Source organism: Labrus mixtus, chromosome 1 (assembly GCF_963584025.1).
Source record: "Labrus mixtus chromosome 1, fLabMix1.1, whole genome shotgun sequence".
Lineage (NCBI taxonomy): Eukaryota > Metazoa > Chordata > Actinopteri > Labriformes > Labridae > Labrus > Labrus mixtus.
Genome location: NC_083612.1, coordinates 19,324,049 through 19,338,137, shown reverse-complemented (window position 1 = coordinate 19,338,137; position 14,089 = coordinate 19,324,049). Strand labels below are relative to the sequence as shown.

At 39.6% G+C, this 14,089-nt stretch overlaps 1 protein-coding gene across 1 annotated transcript; it reads left to right on the top strand.

Annotated features, from left to right (window-relative positions):
- Positions 1-1,386: 1,386 nt before the first annotated feature.
- ctdspl2b (CTD (carboxy-terminal domain, RNA polymerase II, polypeptide A) small phosphatase like 2b) lies at positions 1,387-13,373 on the top strand. Its single transcript, XM_061037002.1, has 13 exons — positions 1,387-1,569; positions 4,552-4,742; positions 5,553-5,679; positions 5,769-5,918; positions 6,069-6,317; positions 6,461-6,557; positions 7,198-7,309; positions 7,430-7,516; positions 7,843-7,905; positions 7,995-8,074; positions 8,330-8,456; positions 10,034-10,129; positions 10,268-13,373. The coding sequence occupies exons 2-13, from the start codon at positions 4,575-4,577 to the stop codon at positions 10,331-10,333; spliced, it is 1,422 nt and encodes a 473-aa protein (XP_060892985.1). The 5' UTR covers positions 1,387-1,569; positions 4,552-4,574; the 3' UTR covers positions 10,334-13,373.
- The last annotated feature ends 716 nt before the right edge of the window (positions 13,374-14,089 follow it).

The window sequence follows — 14,089 nt, the reverse complement described above, 5'->3', positions numbered from 1 at the left end:
AATGACTTCTTTTGTGATAGTAACTGAACTCCACTCCAGTGTCTATGACATGATCTCTAATGTTTGCGTTGCTTTCCAGGGAGACCGGGCTGTGGATTACGGGAAAAGACATCAAGCCATTGACATTCTTTGAATGGAAACTCCTGCAGCTGTTACTCATTGAAAAAAAATATTCAAAACGTCCTCTAATCTCAAGGTCACTTGATGAAACAGTTAGAACATCGACATGTTTAAGAAGTGTGTCGGTTGCATCCTCAGTGTCATGGACTATTTTGACAACAGACATTGCAACTAATGACTTCTATATGAAGTAAAACAAAATCATGGGTTGTCTTTAGCTGCTGTTAATTTGCTAATGAGTCATGACAGTAGAGTTGATATCCTGTAGAATGACTGTTGAATTGTGTCATTTGATGACTGCCTCATTCATAAGAGAGTGGTCTAAAATGTCCTTGTTGATTCACATCTCAACTTTAAGGTCAAACTTTTGTTTTTGCTACTCTTCTTTTCAGGTTACTGTTGATTAATGTAGACAAACTCTTTTACTGAGGTGATTGTGAAAGACACTTATTTGGCATCCTGCCTTCTAACATACTTTTGGGACTCTAACACAGGAGACTTTTTTTTTTCAAGTTGGGGACGCATTACAAATGCGAAGGACGATACTTAGGCCTATTAAATCATTTTTTGTTTTCTTTCTGACAGACACTCCAAAGTGCTCCCCTTTCTTGTTTTCCTAATGATGCCATCGCATGCATTTGAACCTTTTTAATAATCAAAACTGAGCAGAATACTGAAGCTTAAGCAATACTTTAAAGCGTTGTTAATGTCCTCGACAGTGTGCAAAGATTAACCGAGCACACGTGAAACTGACTGACTGTACACATGCTTCCGTTCATGAGGTCTCTTGTACATAATATAGTTGAACTGTTACAATTTGTACTGAGGAAATATAATTCTTCACCTTTTGGGGGGAAATCCATGAACCTGAAATCAGGTGTGTTTATGCAGCCGGGGAAATTGATTTTCTTATTGAAAGGCACATGAATGTAATTTAATTGTATTAAAGGTGATGCTCCATGTTGTGTCTCAGTTGTGATGGTGCTTTAAAGTAACTAAACATGTAGAAAGGAAATGTCATCAGCATGGAGTGAGTCTTAATGCTGAGGCTCACCTTTTCTTTTCAGTAATGACTAAATATCTGTTCATATACAGCAAAAATACTCGATCATTTCCTACTTGCCTGTTGTCCTTCTCACTTAATGCTTTGAGAGGGAAAGAACAAGTGGCTGTGTTGCAGAATGTGCCTGGTGTTTCTGAGAGGTAAGGGGGTGTGTCTGTGTCCCATACGGGGTATCTGCTGTGGAGCGACTGAGCAGAGGCGGGAAATGGCGCCTGGTAAAACAACGATGTGTCATTTCGGAGACGGTCCTTGAGTAGAGAGAGAAACACGGGGAGGAAAAAAAAAAAAAAAGTCGGACCTGCACTGCAAAAACAAAACTTTTAGTTCTGCTGCTGTGATGGTGAAACGCTCTTAAATAATCATCAGATACTGCGGATCACCGTAAAGTAAGTCGACGACGTTTAACAAACATTGTTCGTGCATTTTGTTATGATTTCACTTTGCGGTCTGTGTGTGTAATGTTAGTTAACGACAGGATAAACATTTTTCACACCCTGCCTGTGTAAGATATGTTCGCCTGAAGCGGTTTTTCCAAGAAGGCTAGGTAGGGGGTTAACGCTAAGCTATCTGTGCTAAGCTAAGTCAAATAGCTAAGGTTAGTGCAAACACGGCCTGCAGCGGATCTGACTAATTCCTGGTCGACTAGACGAGTCGGCTGATTATAGCTTCCCCCTTTTACGTATTTAGTGGAGCCACTTCGTTTAATGTTAAGAATCAAACACGTTCAAGTGTTTGCATCCTTGTTAAGATGTCAAGATTAGTCTTTAAATCAGCAGTCAATTTGAATAACACGCACAGTTGTGTTAGCCAGCTGTTTTGATTAACGACGTGTGGGTAAATAACCTCAAGTGTTAAATAATGTAAACAATGTGGAGAACAGTCGAGTCGACAAGCTGTCCCGGTCTTTATCTGGCTCACTAACAAGCCTCACTTTGTTAGTTTTGTTGTCACATTATTCAGTCAAAGTTACGATATTGCCGCACTGGCTTTGCTAAAGGTAAGTTAGCCTGTTTTTTGGGGGGGGGGGCATGTCAGCAGTGAAATGGTAAAGCTTGGGTTTAAATACTTTTTTAAAAATGTGGAAAGCGGTGTTATAGTAGTGCAGTTAAGGTAACTTTTTCATGCCGTTTCAGATTTTTTTACACTTTGGAAAGAAACTAGCGCACATATACTGAAAATGTGTCGCACACCTTCATAACCCCTGACCTCTTGTAGTTCGTTTCGGCAGCGCTAGCTTCATCGTGCTAGCTGCAGAGGCTTGGCATATGTAGTGCATCATTTTTTTTTTTTTTTTACAAAACGTGGATTTAAGATCAGTTCAATTGGATCCGAAGTTGCATGTGTGTGATGGTGCTTTTAATTATCTTGAAATGCTTCGGTCACGTATCGTTTATGTTAGCCATCTTTTAGTAGTAAGTCTGCAGATTGGACGAGTTATCTGAAGGGCCTTTCTTGTGTTAGCGTCATGCTAGCTCGGTCATACAGTCTCTGTAGCATGTTCTTATTTCCCGCTCACTTGCTCATCAGACACTGTCTCTGTGATCCTTAATTATTTAGGTGCTTGAAATATAACTGTTTATCAGTTTCAGTTTTATAACCATGTGGCCCTTGTCGGTGTTTGATTTAAAAAAAAAAAAAAAAATGTAAAAGTCTCTTTATTTCTATTTTGAATCTACTGGGAAAACTTCACATGTGTCTATGTATCGTGATGTACAAAACAAGAGAATCAGCCAGATAAAAAAATGTCCAAACAGCAGACAAAATGTAAGAATGTCTTCTGTAATAACACGAATGCAAAAGGAAGACGGCTGGTTTCAGCTTGTCAGGTTTCATCATGAAGTTTCAGGAGAGTTTAAAGGCTCTGGATGTGAGACAGTTGTAGGAGAAGTACATCAACCCTAACATTGAATACGATCAGACCCTCTATTGCCACAAACAGTAATATTGAACTGTGACAACCTGTGGGATGTTAATTTTCTATTATGTTGAAATATTTTTTGACTTAATTAAAAATAAAAAGGCATCAAGAGAGAGCCTCTTCTTTACTGATGTGTAAATAGAAGATCTTTTTATTCACAGAACATTTTGTTCTATGGAAGAATTTGTTTTGGTGGGGAGCAACAAAAAAAAAAAAAGAGCTTTGACATTATATAAAACATTCACAAAATATTGTTAGCTTTTCTAAGATTTGCTTCCTGGTGATAATGATAATGATAAATTAGCTGGGAAGAGTGTATTGCCCAAAGTTGTATCTAAAATCTGTATCTTTTCACCTGTATTTTAGTCTTCACAGCTCCAGTTTTACTTTAACTGTACCCGCTCTCTTAACATGCATTGTTGTTACTGTACTTCTTCCTCAGAGTCACAGTCGATCTGATTTCTTAATAGGCATCAAAATAAAGGCATTTCCAGATAAAGCTCAGTGGTCCAACTTGACAGATTGGATTACTATTTTGATAAGAGTTATATTGCAAACTGTATGTAGGTACACAGGACAGATCAGCTATTTCATCAGATTCTCTCAGCTATCTCGGCTTTGAGGCTCTTCCTACTTTTCCTGCTGCCTTTTACTTCAATGTTGCTGTGTGCTTCGACTCTGTGCGATTGAGCAACAGCAGTATCTTGCTGGTTTGTTTATGGATCGGCCCCTCGTAGATGAACAGTACTGAACTACGTTTACACCGTGATACAGAACAGTGTGTATTGAGAGGGTGCCATTGTGTGTTTAAGGGTCCTGACAGGTTGTGGATATGTCCAGACACATTTTCAGTCAGCTGCTGTTATGTAAGCACAGTGGGTTGCCGTGCTTGACTCACAATTCGTGTTCACTGTGGACCGTTTTTAAGTTTTCCCTGTGCACACTCCCATACAACACTGACCAATTAAATTCCCAAATTCTAGAGATTAAGAAGTTTGTTTTTAAAGAAAAGTCTTTTCTCATGCCTCCATTTTTTTAGTTACTGTATTTTGATAGAAGTGTAACCTTGACTATGAACTCATAAGGACTTAGTAAATATAAGACGGTCCTTGTGAGTGTGTGTTTAGAAAGATCTGTGCAGCGCTTTTACTTTACAAATGGAAGTAAAGCCAGCTGTGGCTGCTGCGATCCACTGTGATGTAAGTGAAATGGGATCTTGAATGCATCCAGATGTAAAAATGCACCCGTATAAACCCACTACAAATGCACTCAACAAACTTTTCTGTTTCATAATTGAAAAGGTAAAGGCCGTTACAATAACCTGTTTTTTAACATTTAAACTTGCATTTGTTCAAATGTGTTAACTTCACTATACAGTCATTGATATCTCCCCCCTCTCTCTCTCTTTCTGTGTCTGCCATCTTTCCACACATCTTACTCACTAATACAGCCTTACATGTGACTGCAAAAACAATGAGGCTGAGAATGCGTAAGGCGTCTCAGCAGCCGAACCCCAGTCTGGCCAGCCGCCCATCTCGTACCAAACGGAGGCACTCCGAAGTCGAAGAAGACACTCCTACTAGTGGAGGGAGGGGGTTGTTCTCGACCATCAAGAAGTTCATCAGAGGAAACGCTGTTAAGGTAACTACTTCTGTGGTCACATCAACTGACCGTGTTGCTTTTTTTTTCCACAGTCTGTGGTCGGGGAGCATTGAATTGTTGTAGCTAAAGCTGTAGTGTGTTCCTCCTCCTCCTGTGTGCTTGGTGTAACAGCCCTATCTAAGCTTGTTGGTACTTTTGTGGTTTTTAAAACTTTATGATCACTGTTCTGTTCTCCAGGTCCCCGAGTTAAACACAGTGTTTCTTGGTGTAGAGTGTCATGTTTCCCAAGAAATGTCTGCTGGAATGCAGCAGCTTGTCTGAGAACTCGGACTCTGCTCTAATTTTAGCTTCTGGCTCACAGAGCTGGTGTGCAGCAACAGGAGTTTGTAACAAGTGGAAAAGTCAACTGAGCTAAAGTAGCCCATCCTCTGGGGTTTTTAGAAAATGTTTTTGTTTTTTTTAATGTTATTTCTTGGACCATTCTGCATTTCCTTATTAAGCCCAAACTTAAAGATGGAAGTACACGGTTCAAGAGTTAAGAAACAGAAACACATAAGTAGGAAAAACTAAGCAGTGTGTAAAAAATATAATGCCAAGTTCACAGCCTTTATTATTATACATATTTTAAGGTCTCGACACATTTGATATTTAAAGATCATGTTTGTTGAATATTGTAAAGTATCATTATTGATGCAGTGGTGTGTTTTTAAAAAAGGAAGAAGAAAAAAACAATTGTTTTCCCCCTTCCTCTTTTGCACATAATCTGCACAATTGTACTAAAAGTTTTGTCAGTCTCTGTGTTCTATATTCTTTATATATATATATATGTGTATATATAATTTCATTAAGGTGCAGCAGGAGAGCCCAGCCAAGAAGACACGACTCCACTGTGATGTGGACAACAACCTGATCACCTCCACACCTAACACAAATACCCCCCGGAGGACGATCGGCAGGCGAGGCTCCCTCAATGGACGTGAGTGGAACAGAACAAGACTCATCAACAGCATGTATTTGTCACTCATCCTGTGTTCACTCTTTCAACCTGTTACTTCTCCTCTGCAGAGGCAACCAATCATGATAGGAGTAAGGAGAAGCCAAATGGCAGTCTGGAGGAGACGACGGCCGTTGAGGTGGTCACAAGCCCCCCCAGGACCACCCTTCTTGGGACCATCTTCTCCCCTGTTTTTAACTTTTTCTCACCAGCTAAAAATGGTAAGCAGGCCCTGAGGAAGCTGGGAGAATTCTGACTAGCATGTCACGCCACTGCAACATATAGAGTGCTGTGTATTTGCTTCATCTTGGTGGTCATGTGTGTCATATGTCAGGATGATGCACAGCTCAAATCTGTTATGTCATTTTCAGCCTCCTCTGGCTCAGACTCTCCAGACCAGGCGTTGGAGGCTGAGGAGATAGTCAAACAGCTGGACATAGAGCAGGCTGTGGAGACACCCACCAGCACAGCCACAGCCACGCAGGAAGTGTGTGCCCCCACTAACTTCTACTCTAGTGTAACACAGCTGCCACCTCTGCGACCTCCACACATCCCCGAGGTGTCTCCCACAGTAGTGGAGGCAGAGCTGGAAGCTGATGCTGACCTTCCACCTCTCACAGGTAGATACTGCAGTACTCGTTGTCCTGGATCTCTATGAGATGAAATTCATCTTGAGGTCATTGTGAAGTGTATTAAAACTGATGGCTCCGCTCAATTTGCGATTTTCTACTTGAGTCTTCATTTGTTCTTTCTGTGGTTCAAGCTCCTGGTTCCAGTCCAGAGATGGCGTATGTGGACTCTCCTCCTGCTGTAGTACCACCAGAGGCTTCCTATGAGGAGGACTGGGAAGTCTTTGACCCGTGAGTAAAACACACAAACATCTCCTTGGTGTGTCAGGGCCAGAACCTGAGGGATTTTAGAAAAAACTGCATAGAATTTCAACATTGACTAAAATCTTTATATCTCAGTCTCTGGAGCAGATAGAGACATACATTTAAAACCTTTGGCTCCAACTCTTAATGCATTTTTTTTTTGCAAAGGAAGTGATTAACATTTTGTAAACAATCGATAAACAAAAAACAATACGCACTGGTATTTCATCATGTCTTAAAGGTAGATGCATCTCATCCGGTATTAAAGGTTTATACACACAAACGTTGCATGTTGGTTAATATTTACCAGTGCCACAGGTACTGGGACAGACAAAACCAATGTTTCTTGGTACAGGATGTACTTACAAATATTATTTGGCAAAGACAAACTGTAGATGAAAAGAAGTAGGAAGATTGGTTTCTTGTGTCTCTGTTGGCCGCAGATGTGATAATTTTCAAATCAGTATTTCCTTCTCAAGAAGGAGCATCTTCAAGCTTGTCCATATGAGATGATTAAATAAAAAGGTGCAAGTTCATAATGAAACCATTTAGGACGTTTTCCACTTCGCTTTTGAGATTGTTCTTAAAGATGATTAATTGACATAAAAAGTGATTTTCTGATTTGTAGGTATTTCTTCATCAAACACGTCCCTCCGCTGACAGAAGAGCAGCTCACTCGTAAGCCAGCCCTGCCACTGAAGACACGCAGCACGCCTGAATTCTCCCTGGTCCTAGACCTGGTCAGTAGTGTGATTTTGTTTAGTTCTCTTTCTTTTCTTCCTTGTTTTGTTTGTTTGTTGGTTATTGATAGTTCGAACTATAAAACTCTGTTTCCTGTATTTCTCTGTTGTGTTCTTCAGGATGAAACGCTGGTTCACTGCAGTTTAAATGAGCTCGAAGATGCCGCACTTACCTTCCCTGTCCTCTTTCAAGATGTCATTTACCAGGCAAGTGCTGTGTTACAACAACGTTCAGCACAGGTTAATTCAGACCAGTAGAGGGAGACAAATTCCCATATTTTAAAAAAGAAAGCTTATAGAGAGGGAGGGACACTTGAAAACTGCTCTTAGAAGTATGTGTACGTTATAAAGATTCAGCTCGGTTACATTTAAAGGCTTTCTTCACCTAAAAGATGCACAAACCATTTTTCCAAGCATCAAACTATTAAATTCAAACACTGTAATATGAACTTTTCTTCTTCTTGGAAGTGACATGCTTTAAATAATTGTGTATTGATCATCAATGTTTAACACCGGTCTGTTGTAATGTGCAGGTATATGTGCGTCTGAGGCCGTTCTTTAGAGAGTTTCTGGAGCGCATGTCTCAGATCTATGAGGTAAATATAACACATCCCTTGCTGTCAATTTACCCTGATTGCACCCCATTTGAAAATGTGATCTTCATTCTCACCCTTTTTTCCCATAGATCATCCTCTTCACAGCCTCTAAAAAGGTGTATGCAGACAAACTGCTCAACATCTTGGATCCTAAAAAGCAGCTAGTGAGGTAAATATTTTGTTTGTGTCGGTTGTTCAGAATTCCACATCAAACTGAAAAGCTGAAGGAAAAAAAAAGCGTGAATGAAGAGGCTCACAAGTTGTGTGCAGCTCTCCTGCTGGCATGTGCTGCTGTGGAGGTGTCAGTGTTGTGGTTTTTCTGAATTATTGATTGCCCTGACCTTGTCACTGATTGATTTTTCTCTCTCTCCCTCTCTACCTCTCTCCTCACTCTGCCCTTTCAATCCGCCTTCTGTAACCGTAGACACCGGTTGTTTCGAGAGCATTGTGTCTGTGTCCAGGGAAACTACATCAAGGACCTCAACATCTTAGGGAGAGACCTGTCCAAGACCATCATCATTGACAATTCACCACAAGCCTTTGCATATCAGGTGAACAGCTTTAACACAATCAGCACTGGAGGTGTATGTTTGTCTTATCAGGTTATTAAACATCAGTAACCAACCAACATAAAAGGGAAGTGAATTCTCTTTTTCAGATTAGTCTTGTCTAATGCACACAACATGGAGCCCCTATGAAACTATAAGTCACAAAAACTTCAATTTAAAGTCAATTTGAAAAGATAAAATGCATGTCCAAGTAATGAATATCAAACTGACTGTAGCATTGCCTCTGACAGTAAGAGGGTTTGTTTCCGCATAATTGTCCCTCATCGTTTGGACCCAGGATGTTTTTCTGCTGCTTTGGCCCTTTGGGAAACATAAATATAGACAGGGCTCGACATTAGAACTGGCCCGCTGGCCCAGATGAATGATTGATAGTCCAGGCCAGCTGATTGCACGTTCAGCTGGCCCACTCGGGCCAGTTAAAATACAGTCTGAAAAAAAATAGACTGTAACACGTTCTCAACTTCACAGCGCTTTCCTGTCATACCGGTGTTTTGTCAGTAAATGTTTTTAAACGTTGCGCTAATAACTTACAGCCTCAACATATCATAAGCGCTCGTGAGCGCGCATGTGTGTCACAGATGAAAGGCAGCCGATGGCTTCACTGCTGTCCCTCCCGCGAGCGCGTTCGCGACTCTCGAATTGTACACTCGCACACAGATTTTAGCGCAGGGTTTCTCTAATAAAAAAACATGTTTGGTGAAACAATTTTAAAACCATCAGATCCTGACACAAGCCGAGCTTAAATCAGCATTCAAAGGGGAAAAAAATCACATCGAGAGTGACAGCAGGGCATGACGAAAACAGAAGGGAGAAAAGTTTGAGCCACAGTGACAGACAGCTGGAGGAGCTGGAACACGCTGCAGCTAAATTTCCCCTTAAATTTAAAGACTAGATCCTGGTAAAGATAATAGTTATTCACAAAGCATCTTAGCCCTGAAGAGAGCTCCTAAAGTAAAGATCTAAGGATGAAGAGTTTCTCACAGAGATGAAAGAAGGAGAGAAAGGTGATCATAACAATTCCAGCTCTATCACAGCCTCATATTAATATCAGTCAGATTAAGTAGACTCTACCAGCATGGTGAATAAACATGAGCACATGAATGTAAGAAAAATACAAACTATTTGATATAATAAGAGCCCAATTAATTAAATAAAAGTTGTAATTTACTTTTGCATCAGAATGGTTCAAGAGTAAATTGGTGACTGTTATTCTTCAAATCAAAAGTAACGTTCCTGGGCCAGCGGTTACAATGGTCGGGCCAGTGATCTTTGAAAACCAGTGGCTCGGACATTAGCTTAATGACAACCCCTGATAGAATTAAGTTCATCAGTGTAACCCGCTGAACTAAATTAGACAAAAGACAACTGATAAAACCAATTTTATAGCTCAAGTTAAAGACTAATATTACTGTTGGATTTTAGACTGTTTTGGTGTTTTTTTTAATTTTGTTTTTATGGATTCTGATGGCTTTGAGGTGAGAGATATACAGTACGACCTTCTGCTGGTTAGAGGGTATTAAAAAAAACACATTACTCATATGATGTTTTGGTCCCAACAGTTGTCCAATGGGATTCCCATAGAGAGTTGGTTCATGGACAAAAATGACAATGAGCTGCTGAAGCTGGTGCCCTTCCTGGAGAAGTTGGTCGAGATGGTAAGACTTCCTAGCATTCTGTATCCGTTGTCTGACCTGTTTTCTTTTTTACAGCTACATTAGAGTAATATTTCATGAGTACAGTATATGCGATCACTCTTTTATCTCCACCCCTCATGGTTCTCCTTCCTTTTTCAGAACGAGGATGTGCGGCCGCACGTTCGAGAGAGGTTCCGGCTTCACGACCTGTTGCCCCCTGACTGAACTGGACCACAGACTCTCGGAACAGGACAACCTAAAAAGACTAAAACAACATGCGTGTAAAAAGCCCCTCGTTGGATTACAAACTACAACATTGCCATTACTGTTAAAATTTTGGCCTTTATTTTTTTATTTTCTTTAACCCACCATTTCATTTTAAAACAAAAACAAAACATTTTAAATATATGGGTAAAGATTTCTTAATATCTAAATACATGGATGAAATTACAAACTATCAACAAGCCCAGGTGAACTCCTCTTTTTGACCGAGCCTCCAGCTGTGGAGACAGAGATTGTCTCCACACTTAATCCTGCAGTCTTGGTGCTGGTTCAGTGGATATGAAAGAGGAACTCTGCCTCAACGAAGTCCCTGAACCCAAACCAACCCCCCTGGTGCTCACGCTGTTGACACTGACGATTAACAACACTCTGTGGCTACAGACCATTTTCAGCAGGAATGTCTGGCCTGTAAATGAATCTGTGCATGTGTGTTTGTTTACTCCTAGCCACACACACACAAACACACACACTGATTTGGTGTTTGGCAATCCTACTATCTGTAGCCTTTGAATCATATGCATTCCTCCGTAGCTGAGTCAAGTTTCTATTGTTGGTTGCAGTTTTTTTCTGGTAAAACTTGTGTTTTATTGTTAAAAAAAAAAAAAGATAGCGTTTCAAAATGTTCTACTTTGTTTGTAAGATATGATATTTTAAAAGGGGTCATGTAAGTTTTATTGTGAAGCCTTTTTCCAAATAGGAGAACTTGGGAGCGTGTTAATGATGACAGTCCACTGCGTAGTCAAATGAAATGGATTCAAATGGTCTCTTAAGTATAGTTTGTTCTCATTGTCACAAATAGAGGTTTGGATGAATTCATTGGCTTCTCCGTTGGCAACACGGCTCCTTTATTCAATGTTAGGATTAAGACTTCTTACCTGTAAATCTGACATATTGTAAAGGTTTGAGGGCATTCATTTTCAAAGTGATCCATGTCAAAGTCAACCTTTCTTTTAAACATAGTATTCGATTCTTCATTTGTCTATTACCAGTATTTTTTTTTTTTTTTTTTTAAACATACTGGCGAGTCCAGAGCAGTTTCTTTTAGTTGTCATGTGTTATTTGATGGCTATATCAGTAGCGTTATGACTAATGTAGCACATCTCTGCCAGTGTGTCATGAAGTCTACCCATGGTAGGAATCTATGGCCAGACCCTGTACCAGCCATACCTGGCACCAGCAACATACTTTTCAACCAGTCCGCATGGCTGGCTGCTCCTCTACCTATTTCATATGTTTTTACTTTGTACTTATTAGCTTTTTTTTTCTTTTTTTATGTTTAGGATTGTGTTTAAGAATGGTAACTACGTATACGAATGTGTATCTGCCCGACTTCAGCCTGGACAACTCAAAGCCAAACTGACATTTGACTCCTTTGTTGCTTCAACTTATTTTTTTTGAAACAGTGAGCTAAACAGTCGACTGAGACGTGGATGCTGTGTTAGCTTCCTTACAAGCCTAAACCTGTGAGGAAAATGCTTATTGCCCATCGATTCCAAACCCTCAGGAGCTAACATGAAACTCCGTTACAATTTGGCATGCATTGTTGAACCTTTTTTCAGATCTTGGTCCTCCTGAATCCAAGTGAATTTTATGTTAAAGTAAATACGAGTGTTTGGATTTGTCTGGGTTGCCTGTACAGTGCCATATGATTCTCCTCCCCACAAGCCCCGGTCCCAGTTTTCCCGTAGTCCCATCCTCCCCCCAAAAAAAATATTAAGATGGAAAGAGACAATCAGGCCTGAAAGCTCTTGCAGATACTGAAACATTATCACACCCACTCTAACCCCGTATTCTTTCAGTGTACCATAAGTGTTGTGTACTGTGATTCCATTGAGTTCTCCTCCTATGAGTACATCTGTAGGTTGAATCCTGCTGTGCCCTACCCAAACAATCCCTGCTGCTTTCTCTGAAGGCAGGTTCTGTTCAGTGATGGATTTCATCCGGTCAGCACCTGCCCATCTTTGCCTTTTTGTTTTCACAAGAAGTTAGTAGCTCTCCTGGAATTAGAATTAGTTGTGTTCAAGTTAAATTTATTACATGGCACAGTGGTGTTTACTCTGACATAATGTTACGAGTACACACGTCCAGACTATGAATGTAAATTGTACATGGGGGGGGTAAAGTCTTAAGCGTATTTCTTATTCCTTGTGTTTTTTTTCCTCGTCAACAAGAACAAACAGACAAGGAGAGTCCGTAGCCAACATCTGCCATTCACATGTAGAAAAGGAGGCAAAAACAAAGTGTATGGAAGAGGAAATGCTTAAGGTCCCACCATGGTTTACCCCTCCCCTATCCTCCCATGGCCTCTCACGATCTTGACTGCCAGCTTTCAGTAGGCATGCCTCACTGAGTGTAATGTGGCCCGGGTGTGCTCGTCTCCTCAGTGGGCTGCGTGAAGACCTAAAGTCTATCAGTCATGGCTTGTTTTGAAGGACCACTGGGAGGCATTTAATACCTTTCACCCAGCTCATTTTTAATGTGCATTACCAGTTTATTGTACACTAAGTGTTGTACAATACATGCAGCTTAATGTTTTAAAAAAATCCTTAAAGTAAGGAAAATCTTTTGTATTTTTGATTTCAAAAGGCATGTCATATCTACTTTTTAAATGTATTAATGAAGATTTAACTTTACTTCAGATGGAGTGTTTTTTTCTTACAAATATCTGTATGTTTAGTTTAGCGCAAATGTTACTGAACTGTTAAACTTAGCATGTAGAGAATACAGCCTGCTTTGTAGGAAAGTCCTGAATTAAATTTTAATCATGGCACTTTTCTGCAGAAATGAGCTATCGTGTTAATGATTTTTATTTTATTTTTTTCAATATCTGTTAAGCCATTTTACTTGCAAGAATTGCTATTTGTGCTGGAGATGTATTTAAAATGTTTTAAGACATCTTTGTTAGCCGTCAGGCTACATGCTATTGTAAAGTGTATATACAGTTACATTGAATTTCTGAAACAAAGTTTTAAAGTTAAAAACCTCTTGCATGTTCTTTGTTTTTATTTCTCTCGAGTGTCTAAGATGAAGCTGAAGATGTAGGACTATTCATGCAAGAAAGGAGGACATGCATTGTGCAATGCTACTGTTAAATAACAGAGATATCAGTGCTTATGGGAGATATTGTAACACTAAATCTATTTTCCTATTTTAAAAGACAGACTGGGTTTATGGCCTTCAGAGAGCGTTACAAAATGTACACCCTATGCTTTCCTATTATGTTAAAGACCTAATGTTTTATTGTTCAATCCACCAGGGTTTGTTCCAGAAAATGTATTTGTAAAAATAATATTTCATTGTTTTCCCACTAACAGAAGTTAGTTTATCTTTTTAATTTAAATGCCTTTCCTTTACCTTTCTAACAAATGAGTTATGTCAAATCATAGATCAGTCATAATCTGTTCTAATTATTGGTTAACGTAGTTGTTTTTTGTTTAAACCAAAAACTTAAAGTTCTCTAGGTTATAATGCCCCTTGAGTATGTTAAATTAAAATAAAGATAAAAATAAAAGTTATTTTTCAGCAACTCTATCTTTAAAAGTAGAAAAACTGGCAAAAGTTCATAGAAATGAAGGTATTTAAACGAAATAAATTACGATGCAAGAGTTAATCACTGTTGGTCCAAATGTGAGAGTACATAGATTAACGGGCTTCATAAAATGATTTTAGTTCAGAATCTTTTCCTTTACCCCGTCAGAT

What these genes read in the sequence shown, in the direction of transcription:
- ctdspl2b (XM_061037002.1), top strand. Translation starts at nt 4,575, where the DNA reads ATGAGGCTGAGAATGCGTAAGGCGTCTCAGCAGCCGAACCCCAGTCTG. An exon ending in TTCAAGATGTCATTTACCAG is followed by an intron (nt 7,517 to 7,842) that starts GCAAGTGCTGTG and finishes TGTAATGTGCAG; the next exon opens with GTATATGTGCGTCTGAGGCC. An exon ending in CCTAAAAAGCAGCTAGTGAG is followed by an intron (nt 8,075 to 8,329) that starts GTAAATATTTTG and finishes CTGTAACCGTAG; the next exon opens with ACACCGGTTGTTTCGAGAGC.